The 12,744-nt window shown below is 38.9% G+C and overlaps 2 protein-coding genes across 2 annotated transcripts in view; both read right to left on the reverse strand.

Annotated features, from left to right (window-relative positions):
* Vegfd (vascular endothelial growth factor D) overlaps nt 1-12,744 on the reverse strand; it is a 76,581-nt gene that overhangs the window by 55,999 nt on the left and 7,838 nt on the right. The window lies entirely within an intron of this gene.
* The window catches only part of Pir (pirin), a 98,670-nt gene that overhangs the window by 19,881 nt on the left and 66,045 nt on the right, over nt 1-12,744 (reverse strand). The window contains 2 exon segments of the mRNA XM_060374784.1: nt 4,534-4,578; nt 12,342-12,426. Of these exon segments, the coding sequence (XP_060230767.1) occupies nt 4,534-4,578; nt 12,342-12,426 (130 nt within the window).

Raw genomic sequence — 12,744 nt, forward strand, 5'->3', positions numbered from 1 at the left:
CATGATAAAATTGAGGTACTAAAGTTGGGAAGCATTTTCTGGGTTCTCGCTATGTTACGACATTTTAAACAGCTATTGCTATTCATTTCCTTTTCTCCAGTGATGTGCTGTTGTGCTCTTGTTTTTGTCATTTCCAATCTCATGAAGGGGTGTAGAGGAGCAAAGCAAGGAGGTTAGATTCAAATGAAGTCATTTTTCCTGTTGCTCATTAGCTGAGCGAGAATCCTCAGAGGCCAGTTTGGGGAGCTGGAGTCTGTCCATGGTCCAGTTTACTTTGGACACACACAACTTCACTCAGAGGCTAGAGACAACAACACCATCTTGTGCCAGACATTTTGTACATGTGGCGCATTGTCATAGGGGTGGGGGAATAACCCGGTGAAAAGAAATGACTCAAGACAATTTCACCTTATGTCAAGAAAAACAAGTGGAAGTGTTGGTCTCCCTTAGCCTAGAGTTTCCAAACTCTTCACTTATTGAGGTCTGGGGCTAAAAGTCTGTCTAGAAATAAGGCTGTAAAAAATGGATCAAAGAGGCTTTGCAGATTACTTATCAAGCTTTCTACCCCTCATCCTCTCTTTAATGCCATTTAAGACAAAATCATTTGTGAACTTTTGCAGAGTCAAGAGGCTAAGAAAGGTCTTCACTTAAAAAAATGGCAAAAAATTAAAAATAGTAGTTAGGATATATGGAAAATACATGAAGTTCACAAAAACTTGGATTGCAACATTCACCCCATATATTTATGTATCATCCATGGCTGTTTTCATGCTACATGGGCATTTCATAGTAGTCCCAGAGACAAAAATATTTGTTCTCTGGCCCTTTCCATAAAGTTTGGTGCCTCCTCTAACTTTTTCTTATGATAATATTTATGGCATCTTTAACACCTTAAAATTTGTGCCCTTCCTTATTCCATATCTGCAGATCTTTTTTATCTTAAAATCCTAAGTCAAGGGTGAGATCTCCAAAAAAGATTTCTTTTTCTATTTTTATAAAATAGTATATGAATCTCTGGATATATTCTCTCATTCCTCCAAGACAGTTAAAACATTTCACTGTGCACACACAGTACCTTAGTACAGTACTGCTGGAGGTTTATATTTTTTTTCAACTTGAATCTTTACTCTTTTGAATGATAAAATAAGTGAATTTTGTTGAAGGCTGGTAATTAAAATCCCATTCAGTGAAAAAGGAAGCAAGCCATTATGTCACATTATTAATAAATTCAAATTACTGTTATTTCCAGATGAGTCAAGTGACTTGAACACCTTATTTGTTTTTCAGAATATAAAGAATGGTTGAAATAAATCACTCGGGATATGGTATCACACCCTGTGTAGATGCCATTAACAAGCCATCTGTCTACAAATTAAGACTATATTTCTCAATGAGGATGCTCCCTGCAAATTAAGAATGTTATTTCCCAAAGAGGAAGTACCCTGCTGGGATCCCCCACAGGAGTGTAGTAGAGAGCATCCAACTCCAGACAGTCTCAGAAATGGAGAATTGTGGCCTACATCTTGAGATGCCACACACACACACACACACACACACACACACGCACGCATCCATCTTACTCCTTGTGGTGGATGGATAGGAAGCGAAGGAAATGTTTAGCTTCTTCCTGAAGCACAACTCAAATGAATATTCTGGTATAAGGAGTTGATTTGAGAGATAATGCCAGGGAGCAGCAGTCCAGATATGAGCAGAGCTATAGGGGGAAAGAAAGTTCAGTCGTTACCTTTCTCTTGCTATGACAAAACATCATGACAAAGACATCTTATAAAAGTGTTTCAGGAGCAGATTGAAATAGATGCTGAGACTCACAGCCAAACACTGGGTGGAACACAGGAGATCTTGTGGAAGAGCGGGGGAAGGACAGAAGAACACAGAAGGTGTAAAAATTCCACAAGAACACCAACAGAGCCAACTAACCGGAGCACAGGGGGGCTTGCAGATTCTATAGCACCAACCAAGGACCATGCATGGACTGGACCTAGGCCCCCTACAAAGACATAATCTGTGGGCAGCTTAGTCTTTATATGGATTTCCTAGTAAGGGGAACAAGGGCTGTCTCTTACAAGAACTCTGTTGCCTTCTTTTCAACTAATTCCACTTGGCAGGGCTGCTCTGCCAAGCCAAGGGAGAGGAGGATGTGCTCAGTCCCGATGTGACTTGATAGGTTGGGGTGGGTTGGTAGAAGGAGCTCCTCTTTTCTGTGGAGTGGGGGGTGGTAGAAGGAAGAGGTAGGGAGGGTGGGACCAGGAGGAGAAGAGAGAGAGGATATGATCAGGAATAAATAAATTAGTGAATAAATAAATAAATTTAAAAGAAAACAGAAAAAATAAAAGGAGTGTGATTGAGCTTATGATTTCAAAGGGTTAAAGCATGGCAGTAAGGACAGCTGAGAACTCACATCATGACCTACAAGCAGAAGGCAGAGGGCATATTTGGAATGGCATTAGCCTTTTAAAACCTTAAAGCTAACCCACAGAGACACACCTCCTCCCACAAGTCCATGCTTCATAATCCTTCCTAAACTGCTCCATCAACTGGGGACCTAGTATTCAAACATATGAGCCTATAGGGGCCATTCCCATTCAAACCACCACAGCAAGGACAGGCACCTGATCATACACTCCAATTGTGAAAGGCTTGAATATATAACCCCAGTGAGAAATTCAGGGATGGGTCCTGACATAGCTTATCCAAGGAGCTAGTGAACTTCCAGAAAGTTAATGGCCAGTGCCTTTGTCCTTTCTGACTGGACCAGAGCAGTCTTTCCAAGTTTCAGAAAAAGTGGCAGAGACGCTGGCAGTTGGAAGTTGGTCAGCAGATACTGAAGAAGCAAGGCCGTGTGGGGTTTAGGTGGGACATTCATACCATATGCTGCAGCTGAACCATTTGCTGTCATCCACAAAAAGAACATTTTTCCTGTTTTCAGGAAGATGGGAATAGTTGGGGTGGACACAAACAGATGTAACCTGCTCTGCATGTCCTTCTCCTATCATGTAGTTTCTGCTTCTTCTGCTACTGTATAATGGAAGTTTTGGTTTATTTAAAAGCTCAATTGTGTTATGTAAATGTTTTTTGTTTTAATCCTAAGTGGGATTTTAGTTTTGTCCACAGCTTTTAATTGTCTTCAGAGGGGCATGGTCTTTGATAGCTTGTAACTGCCTGCTTCTGTCTCTTGGGGCATAGAAAGGGGCATGGTCTAGGGCTCTGAAAATATAGATATGAGAACCCAAACAGTGTGGCATGCAGTGGTGGAGTGTGGCAAGTCGAAGTTTAGAGAGACCAGGGATGGTCGGTATGGCAGTTTAGAGCAGACAGACAGAAAGAAACACTTTGGGGCACAGTGGCTTGAAAGAGACTGCTGGATGCATTTGCTGTTGATGATCATTGGTATAGGCCTAAAAGAAGCCATCTACCTTACACAGCCAAGATAAGTAAAGGGGTCTGCGTTCCTGTTCCCCAATAACCTCTCTTCTACCTAGGGTTAGGGGGGTGGTGGAAGGGAGGTAGGGGCATAAATACTCCAAATAAAATAGAGTTTTAAAATGAGCACAACAGGATTGGCTAGGCTTAAAAACACAACCTGGTCTGAACACTACATTGTAACTGAACAGTGTGTAGGTAGGACATGGAAACTGATATTGAGGAACACTTGTATATTAGTCACTTTCCTATTGCTGTGATTTAAAAAAAACACAAAGGCAGCTTATAGAAGGAAGGGTTTACTTGGCTTATGGTTCCTTAGGGATATGATTTTGTCATGGTGGGGAAGTATGGCAGCAAGCAAAGCATGGTGGCTGCAGTTGGATGATGAGAACTTACATCTTGAACATCAGGCAGGAGTCAAAGAGCAAGAACTAGCAATGGTGAGACGAGATTCTTTAGACTCCCAAAGCCTACCTTTAGTGACACACCTCTTCAACAAGGTCATACCTCCCAAACATCCCCAAACAGAGACACCAGCTGGGGACCAAGAATTCAAATGACAAAGCCTGTGGGGGCCATTGTCTTTCATGCCACCATTGCTTGGTTCTTGCTTCAGTTGTGCAGATATGAAACCTTGGCATAAATAACTTTTATTAGATATCTCACTGCTCATTTATAAAATAAGAGTTGCTTTGTTCTCAAATATGCATTTCTCTACAAACAACAGCATGCAACCTTTAGATTAAAAAAAAGTGAGATACCTGAAATATTTAACTTGTTAAAAAAAAAAAAAAAACAGACAGCTGCTCTCATTGGAGCCTACTGGAGCTCTACCTCTTTATGGTTATGGAAACTGTTAACCTCTTAGATTTAACACATACAATCATGCCTGTACCTTTTGCCTGGACTCATGTTGTTCTCTGTTACTGAACATTCCGGAAGCTGTAAGGCACACTGCTCCAGTTTGGTGTGGGAAGAAAGAAGGCGTACCATTCAATAACATATAATCATTTGGGTAGTTTATCCTTATCCTTTCAGTAGTTTGAATTAATCTGCAATTAAACCCCAAATGGCATACTTTTTATTCACTAATATACACATATCCAGAGATGGCATAAATGAAGCTTATCCACCCTGGAAAAGAGCCAGAGATATTACAGTATCAGTATGTATAATATCAATTTATAAAATGCATATGAATTTTGCTTCCATTATAAGTATGATATAAACATATATAACAGCAACAAAAGAAAAAGCTGAGGATGAATTTTTTTTAGAAAACATTTTAAGACTTTTGATCTGTAAGCTTTTTATTACATATATTATATATTTGCATCTTTTCTTTCTCACATACACATTCATACAAGCATGCACAAACATAGCTCTTTTTTATTTTTTTATTTTTATTATTTACAAACATACTTCTATACCTAAAGGACTTAAGACTTCTTGTGATTTAAGGGCCACCCAAAGTAGGCACTTTACAGTTTACTTTGGCAATATATCTATTTGTCCCAAATTATAATAACACATTTGTTTTATTTTTTTTTATGTGTGTGTGTATTTCAGCTGCCCACAAAGGTCAGAAGGGGGGCATCAGAGCCCCTGGAGATGGGAGTTACCATAAGAATTTGTGGACTGGCTGAAGGGATCTGAATTATACTCATCTAATAGAGCAATAAGTACTGTGAACCAGCGAGCCATCTTCCAGTCCACAAATTGTTTCTTGTAGTTCTATCACCATGTTATAAGCTCTTACACTCCAGTCTAGCTTCATGTTCAGTTTGTTGTACTTCCAAGTTGGCTGAAATTTGAATAATGAATCTAGTGCAGTTTTTTTTTAGTTGAGTTGTAATTTTCAGTGAACACATTCTCTTTTATATTTATTATAAGAGCATGCACACACTAAGAATGTGTGTCACATCCTGTTGGCCTCTAGAGACTGACCAAACTGGGTCATCAAGGAAGTAATGAGAGAGGGAGGGAGAGAGAGAGAGAGAGAGGAAAGGAGAGAAAGAGAGAGAGAGAGAGAGAGAATGAATGAGAGAGAATATGCTTATATGGGATTGGGTGGTCAGGGCTCTTAGAGAACCTGCAGCACACTGGAAGCTTGGCATCTTTGTTATATACAGTTGAAGGCATGGTTATTGCATACAACTGAGCAGGGAAGCGGGATTAGCTAACCTCAGTAGGGGCAGTCTCTGTAGGGAAGAGCTCTTCAGGCTGGAAACAACCCAGGGGGAGATGGAAGTTATGCTGGATATTTTCTGCACAAACTCTGAACAAGAGAAGAGCTTTGCCATCCCTCTGAGCCTTACCCAAGGAAGGCTTTGTCACTGCCATGCTGCGGTATTGGCTTCCTTGATATGTCTGTGCTTGTGTCAATAATGTGCTTGCATTTAGTACTTCACTTGCTCCCTAAAAACAAAAATCTAAAATTTCTTGGTGATTAACAGGTTTTAGATGGCCTGTGTGATCTCTGGAATTGTCTTCATATGTTTTCAAAGAAAAGAATACTGTGACTCATGAAGGTGCACGTGTATGCTCATACATATGAAGACCAGAGGTCAACCTTAGGTATCCTTCCTCAGGAGCCATCCACTTTGATGAGGTTGGGTCTTTCACTGGGACCTAGGGCTCACAGATAAGACTTGGGTGGCTGGCCAGCAAGCCCCAGGGATCTGTGTGCCTCTTCTTCCCCAGTGCTGGCATTTCAAATACATACCACTATATCTGGCTTTTCCTAAGTTTTACAAGAATGAAACTAATCTATCTGAAAGTAATGCCATTTTGTTCTCTCCATTTACTCTCCCACCATTTATTGAGCCACTATCATTGATTTCGTGTTGTGGGTACAGATGTAAATGTCAAGAGGGCACAACCACTTGTATTCAAGTGGGACAACGTAAGTGTGGAAGATCCCTCATAGATGCTGAAAACACATGACCATAATCTACAGCCACATTCCAGTGTGCACAACCTGGCTTTGCATCTCTAATGGATGATCAGGTTTTCTATTCCTCCTTAGCTTAATTTAGAATTCTATCCTACAAATAAATCCTTTCTTTCAGCTTAAAAATGTTTGGATAGAAAATGGTTAATATTTCTTTTGCTAAGTGCAGATGGCTCTATTTCTTGTTTATCTTGAGAAAAAAGTAACATTATTATTATTATTTTTTGTAACACATTATTTTAAGAATACCAAAGCATGGGCCATTTAAACTGGAAATCTTTCTATAAATCTTACCTACTTTGGCATAAAAGGTGAGTAATTTGGTATTTGTACTTTAAAACTTTTCCTTTTGTGTATTTAGTATTTGCTGCAAAAGTAGGAGAAACTCAATGTTGTGTTTTTTCTGTGTCAAAACATGGGGAAGTAACTCATCCTTAGGAGACTGCAAAGTGTTCCATTGTCATGAATCTGGTTTTGTTCACATAATCAATCCTTTCTTCACAGTTTCAAGGCAGGTGAAAGGAAACTATTTCTAGAACTGTGAAAAGCTTTATCCTTCACTTTCTTCTTCACTCTCCAAACAGATCCCTATCTGCAATAATCACTTGGGTCTGTTTATTCTTCCTTTAAAAATCCTTTTTAACAAAGCCCAGAAGAACAGAGTGTATGCTCAAGGAGCTGTCAGGTGAGTGTTCTATGTTTGTTCACCTGCTTTTCTCTCTGTTAAAATACTCTCTTAGGATATACAGTCTTTGCTCAGTATTAACACAGTTTACGCTGCTAGGTAGAAGGCACAGAGCATTAGAGCTAGTGGAACAGGAACTGTAGATCAATCTCCCTTTTCTCTTCTTTGTAGCAAAATACCTACCCATAAGCCCTATTAATCTTGGTTTCATTTTTCAGGGAACACCATTTCATAGGGTGTCCAAAAAGAAAATAAATGTCAAATAGTATAAATGAGTTCATACTACAGGTTTAAGAAGAAACTTTTTTGTTGTTGTTGTTTAAAGGTTTTTCAAGACAGGGTTTCTCTGTGTAGCCTTGGGTGTCTTGGACTAGCTTTGTAGACCAGGCTAGCCTTGAACTCACAGAGATCTGCTTGTCTCTGCCTCCCTGAATGCTGGGAATAAAGGTATGCACCACCACACAGCTTTAGAAACATTCTGTTCAAATTATTCCTTTGGTAAAAGCAGGGTTGTATCAGCCAAGGGCTCTCCCCTGTGCAATTTTCAGGTCCTTCTTCCTTCCTTCCACTCTCCTCTCACTTTTACAACTTGCACTAGGAACTAATGCCACTCTCAGATTTTTGTCATTCTATCAGAAGTCACAGAGCATACATTCTCCCCCCCCCACCCCCCAACAAACATAGCCTCCCTACCGTCTCTATGCAGTTGGGAAGATCTTCCATTCCCTTGGGAAATAACAAATAAAATGTGTTGAGATAAAGATCATAGTTTTCTTTTGGTCCCTGAGGACAGATAAGTCAGCAACACATGCAAGTCAGATCTCCTTTAGCCAAACACAAAACAAATGTACAACGTGGCTTTTAAATATGTAAATCACTTTCTGTGGCATTCACTCTATTTCCAAGGGAGTTCCTAAATCTTAAAAATATCCCTAGTGAGAGATTTCCACAGCCTACATTCCTTGGCTTAAGCCAGACCATGTTTCTCCTGTCTTCATTAAGAGTTCATAATTTCAGTGAATTTACAACTTCTCTTATGCATGTATATAGAGGAAGATGTAGAAAAACATGGCCTGCTGACACACCAGATTCCTAACAGAAGTCAGCTTAGCAGAAGAAATGAGAGAGGGCGAAGGAGGTAAGAAGACAACATACCTATTCCTAAACTTCGGCTTACAATGTTTCCAAGACCTCAAAGCAGCTCTGATCCCAGGACCATGCATGGAAAGGCTCCACATTCAACTTCTCCAGGCAACCCCTTCACTGTAGACCTCACATCTGGCTGTCTGGGATAGGAGGCAGAACTGCTTGGTCCTCTCCTGTCCCTCTTCTTCAAAACTATTTTTCAATTTTTGAAATAATTTGATACGTTGAAAAGTTTCAAAGACACTATAGAGAATTGCTGTATATTATTACCCAGGTTCTACCAAAGCCAACACACTATTCCACATGCTTCGCTATTCTTCTGGTATAAAATAGGCTCTTCTTTTTAAACACAAACACACACACACAGAGACACACACACACACACACACACAGACACACATAATGAATGCCTAATGCATAAGATTTTTTTTAATTTTAACCGATTTTTCTTTACACCTCTTTCCATTGTACTTTGATCAACATATTTGTTGGTCAGCACTTCTAATACAGCTGTGAGCTGTACCTAAAATGGACCCATGCACCCCACAACACCAATCCAAGTGCTCTCTGCTCTCCTCTTGCATTATAAAATACAGTAACCTAAGAATGGCAGAGTCACTGTGACCTACAATATAGTCAAGAATTCTGCATATTAGAATTGTCTCCCAAACATTATATACATGTATAAAATTGTCAACAAAACAACCTACAGTAGCAATAAGACCCTCATGGCACTTAGGAACATGTATTCCCCTGGATATTGTAGCTTAGAATAGCTGACATTAAGATGGATTTTCTGATCACACAGCAACTGACAGCTCACAACACAATACATAAACGCAGGGATAGTTAATGCCCATCTTATATCTAAACACAAACAGCAAATCAAAGAGAAATCACTAAAGAACCATTAATTGGTTGAGTAGCGAACAAAATGGCAGGTGAAAATCACAGTGTGAGTAACACTGGGCTGATTATAATTTCACCTCAACATTTCCTACCTAATGGATCTTACACAAGATACATAATCCCTCAGTACTTTAGCTTCCTCATCTGAAAAAAAATGGGGTAATCATCCTGGCCCACAGGATTAGAAGGATTATAGGTGTAAATACAGTCATGACAAACAGTAGGTTATAATTATTAGTAGTATTGCAACTAATAGATTACAACTAAGGATGATTCATTGTGCTGCACCTACTGAGGATGTTCATGATATTTATTGTTGGGTGAGCCTCTTAGCTTCCTTCCTCTTTCCCTCCCTCCCTCTCTCTCCTGCTTTCTTTACCTCCCACTTTTCTTTTTTTCTCTTTCTTTCTTTCTTTCTTTCTTTCTTTCTTTCTTTCTTTCTTTCTTTCTTTCTTTCTTTCTTTCTTTCTTCTCTCCCTTCCTCTCTCCTTTCTTTTCTTTTCTTTCTTAGGTAGAGTCTCAGGCTGGCTTCAAACTCACTGTCTAGCCTAAGCTGACTTCACACTCCTCAAAGAATTCTCCTGCTTTTGCCTCTTGAGTGCTGGGATTAAAGACATGCACCACCACATTTTTTTAAAAATGTAGTTCTATATAAGCATGCATTAAAAACAATTTCATCAAGGAATATAAAATTTTAGTTCAATAGCATAAGTTCAAGACATTTATTTCTATAATACGGTACTAAATTTTCTAACAGTGTATTATATCCTCAAATAAATGTTCTGCTTAGGGCTGTGAGATGGCTCAGTGGTTAAAAACACTTATTGATCTTATGGAGAACCAGAATTCAGTTCCCAGCACCCATAGAGTGACTCACAGCCATCTGTAACTCCAATTCTGGGTAATCCAATGTTTTCTTCTGATGTCCACAGGTTCTAGGTACACATGTGGTACACATACATACATACATACATACATAACACTCATACTTGTGAAATAAAAAATTTCTATGCTAGGTACAGTACTGCATGCTTTAATCCCAGCACTTGGAAAGCAGATGCAAGTGGATCTTTGTGAGTTTGAGCCCAGCCTGGTCTACATAGCAAGTTCCATGACAGCCAGGGCTACATCATAAGACTGCCTCAAAAATTGTTCTCCATCATGTTTCACAGCAAGAAGTAATACTAGTTCACTGTCAATTGAAAATGATTTATTATTATTTTAGTTTTTACAATTCATTTTATATCCTGATTGTAGCCCTTTCCCTCAACTCCTCCCAGGCCCAACTTCCCTCCAACTTTTCCTCTATCCCCGTCCCCTCCAACAGCACTGTAGACTGAGGACCAAACCTTCAAATCACACATCCAGACCATAGCACACTCCATCTCAAGAGGCTTAATTTACTTATACCTGCAAACTCCCCTTCCTCTCTTTTAGACAGAGTCTCAAATAAGTTCAGGCTGGCCTTACATTCACTATGTAAGTGAGATGCCCTCGAACTCCTGATCTTCCTGCTTCTGTGTCTACCTCATGACTACTATGATTAACACAGATAGTATTTTTTTTCTTTCCTTCCTTTCTTTTTCTGTCATTTTGAGACAGGGTCTCATGTAGCCTAGACTGACCTCAAATTTCTATGTAGTGAAGGATGACCTTTATCCTACCTAAACTTCCCAAGATCTGGGATTAAGCTACCATATATGGCTACAAAGTCCCCTTTTCTATGTAACATAGTTTCATGTCCTGGGAATCAGTACATGGACATCCTGAGGGAGGGAGGACATAATTCTACCTACTAGAGTAGTATACTATATGTTATCTGAATATAGTTTGTTATTGAGTTATCTACACAATATAGAAAAGTTAGAAAAAAAAGTTCACTGTGGAAAATTCCACACACCATAACAGTTTTCTTTATTAACACTCCAGTCTATGTTTTAAAGTATTCAGAAGCTGAGGTGCTGTGTAGAAAGACAGAGAAAATAAACAGAAGGGTTATGGAGGGCAAAATGTTGATACTATCAGTCAGTTGACAAGGAGGCCCTGAAGATCAGAAAGTATACATTTCTCAAAAAAAAATGTATACTTTCCTAGAAATGCAAATTTATGTCCTTCATGATGAATGATAACAATGTTGTCTGCAAGAAATAAGAGATTACTTTGCAAGAGGTGCTAAAAGTCACCATGCAAAAAGGGACCCTACTTACTCTTATTTTTAGCCAAGAGCTAATGGGAAAAATGTGTGGCCCATGCAAAAGAAATCTGGTACTGTCAGAAATTGGACAAATTGGATTCTTCGTAAATGATGCATCATCAAGGCTCAATTCCTGATAACAACTGTCTTCCAAATCACCACTGCATGAAATATCTGCTTTCTGCAAGATTAGCACAACCGAACAGAAACTTGCCTAGTCCAAAGAAGAAAGATGCAAAAACTGACTCTAATGCTATTTATGAGAAAGAATACAAAGAAAACTTGCAGGGTTCAGGAAAAATATACCCAGGTTCGCTATTAACTGTGTTTCCCTTAGTACACTGTCATTTTCTTGGTATCAGAGATGGGATGGTAGCAATGTGAGCTTCCATTTTTATCCAGTTAGTCAGGTAACGACACAACCAAGTAAACATTAAATCAGACTGCTTATGCCAGAACTCAAATACAACCCAGCCCTCCATGTCAAATTGCTTTACCATGAATAACAACACCATCAAATATGATAAAATAAACATATCTAAGACACAGCCAATGAACCATACATTTCAAGAAATATTTAATGCAGTGAAGCTTCCAAATAAAGTGAATTTAGACAGATTTTGGAGCTGTGATGAAATTTGACTTGGAAAAAATGGTGACAAAAAACAGCAAGGGTAACCTTGATTGAGGTAACTTCACAATAAAATACAAGCTACATAAGTTGATACCTAGTATGTCTGAATATAGACAGCTAGTATCATTGAAACTGCAAACAAATAAGTACTTTTAAATATCTGATTAATCAGCAGACTGGAAAATTGTCAAACTTTTGGATTTGCCACCTATTCTATGGAAGCATGCCCAGACAGCCTTTGCTAATATAAACATAATAACAGTTCCTAGAATATAATGCAGATATTGAGAATTTGCATTCTGAAGAAAACAGCTGCTTGGCCTTTGATTTCTTTATTTTTCCCCACATGGCTACCACATTCCAGAACCTGTCATACCCTTAGGAATAAGCTGGGAAGGCTTTGCTTCTTGGTTCAACCTGAAGTCCGCATATAAAGTTGGAGTGTGAGTATAAACCTTAGTCTGAAAAGAAAAAGAAAACCATCAACAGTATTCTAAGAATTATTGTCTTTTACAAAATATTTAGCTGACTAGGCCTGGGTCTGGACCAAATGCACTTATTTACACTTCCTCCTACATTTACAGTATGATCAGCAAGTTAATTTTATTATGGTATTTATCTCCCTACAGTTTCAAGGGCCTGACTTTAGGATTTTTATTGACCCATAAGTGTTCACATTTTTTTTTTTTTGCCACTTTTAGCCTTACAGTTGATATGGAAGGGCATCTACTACCCAATTGCATGTTTATTCCACAGGGCTTGATAAAGCCATTTCTACT

The sequence above is a fragment of the Meriones unguiculatus genome, chromosome X, assembly GCF_030254825.1.
Source record: "Meriones unguiculatus strain TT.TT164.6M chromosome X, Bangor_MerUng_6.1, whole genome shotgun sequence".
In the NCBI taxonomy this organism is placed as follows: Eukaryota; Metazoa; Chordata; class Mammalia; order Rodentia; family Muridae; genus Meriones; species Meriones unguiculatus.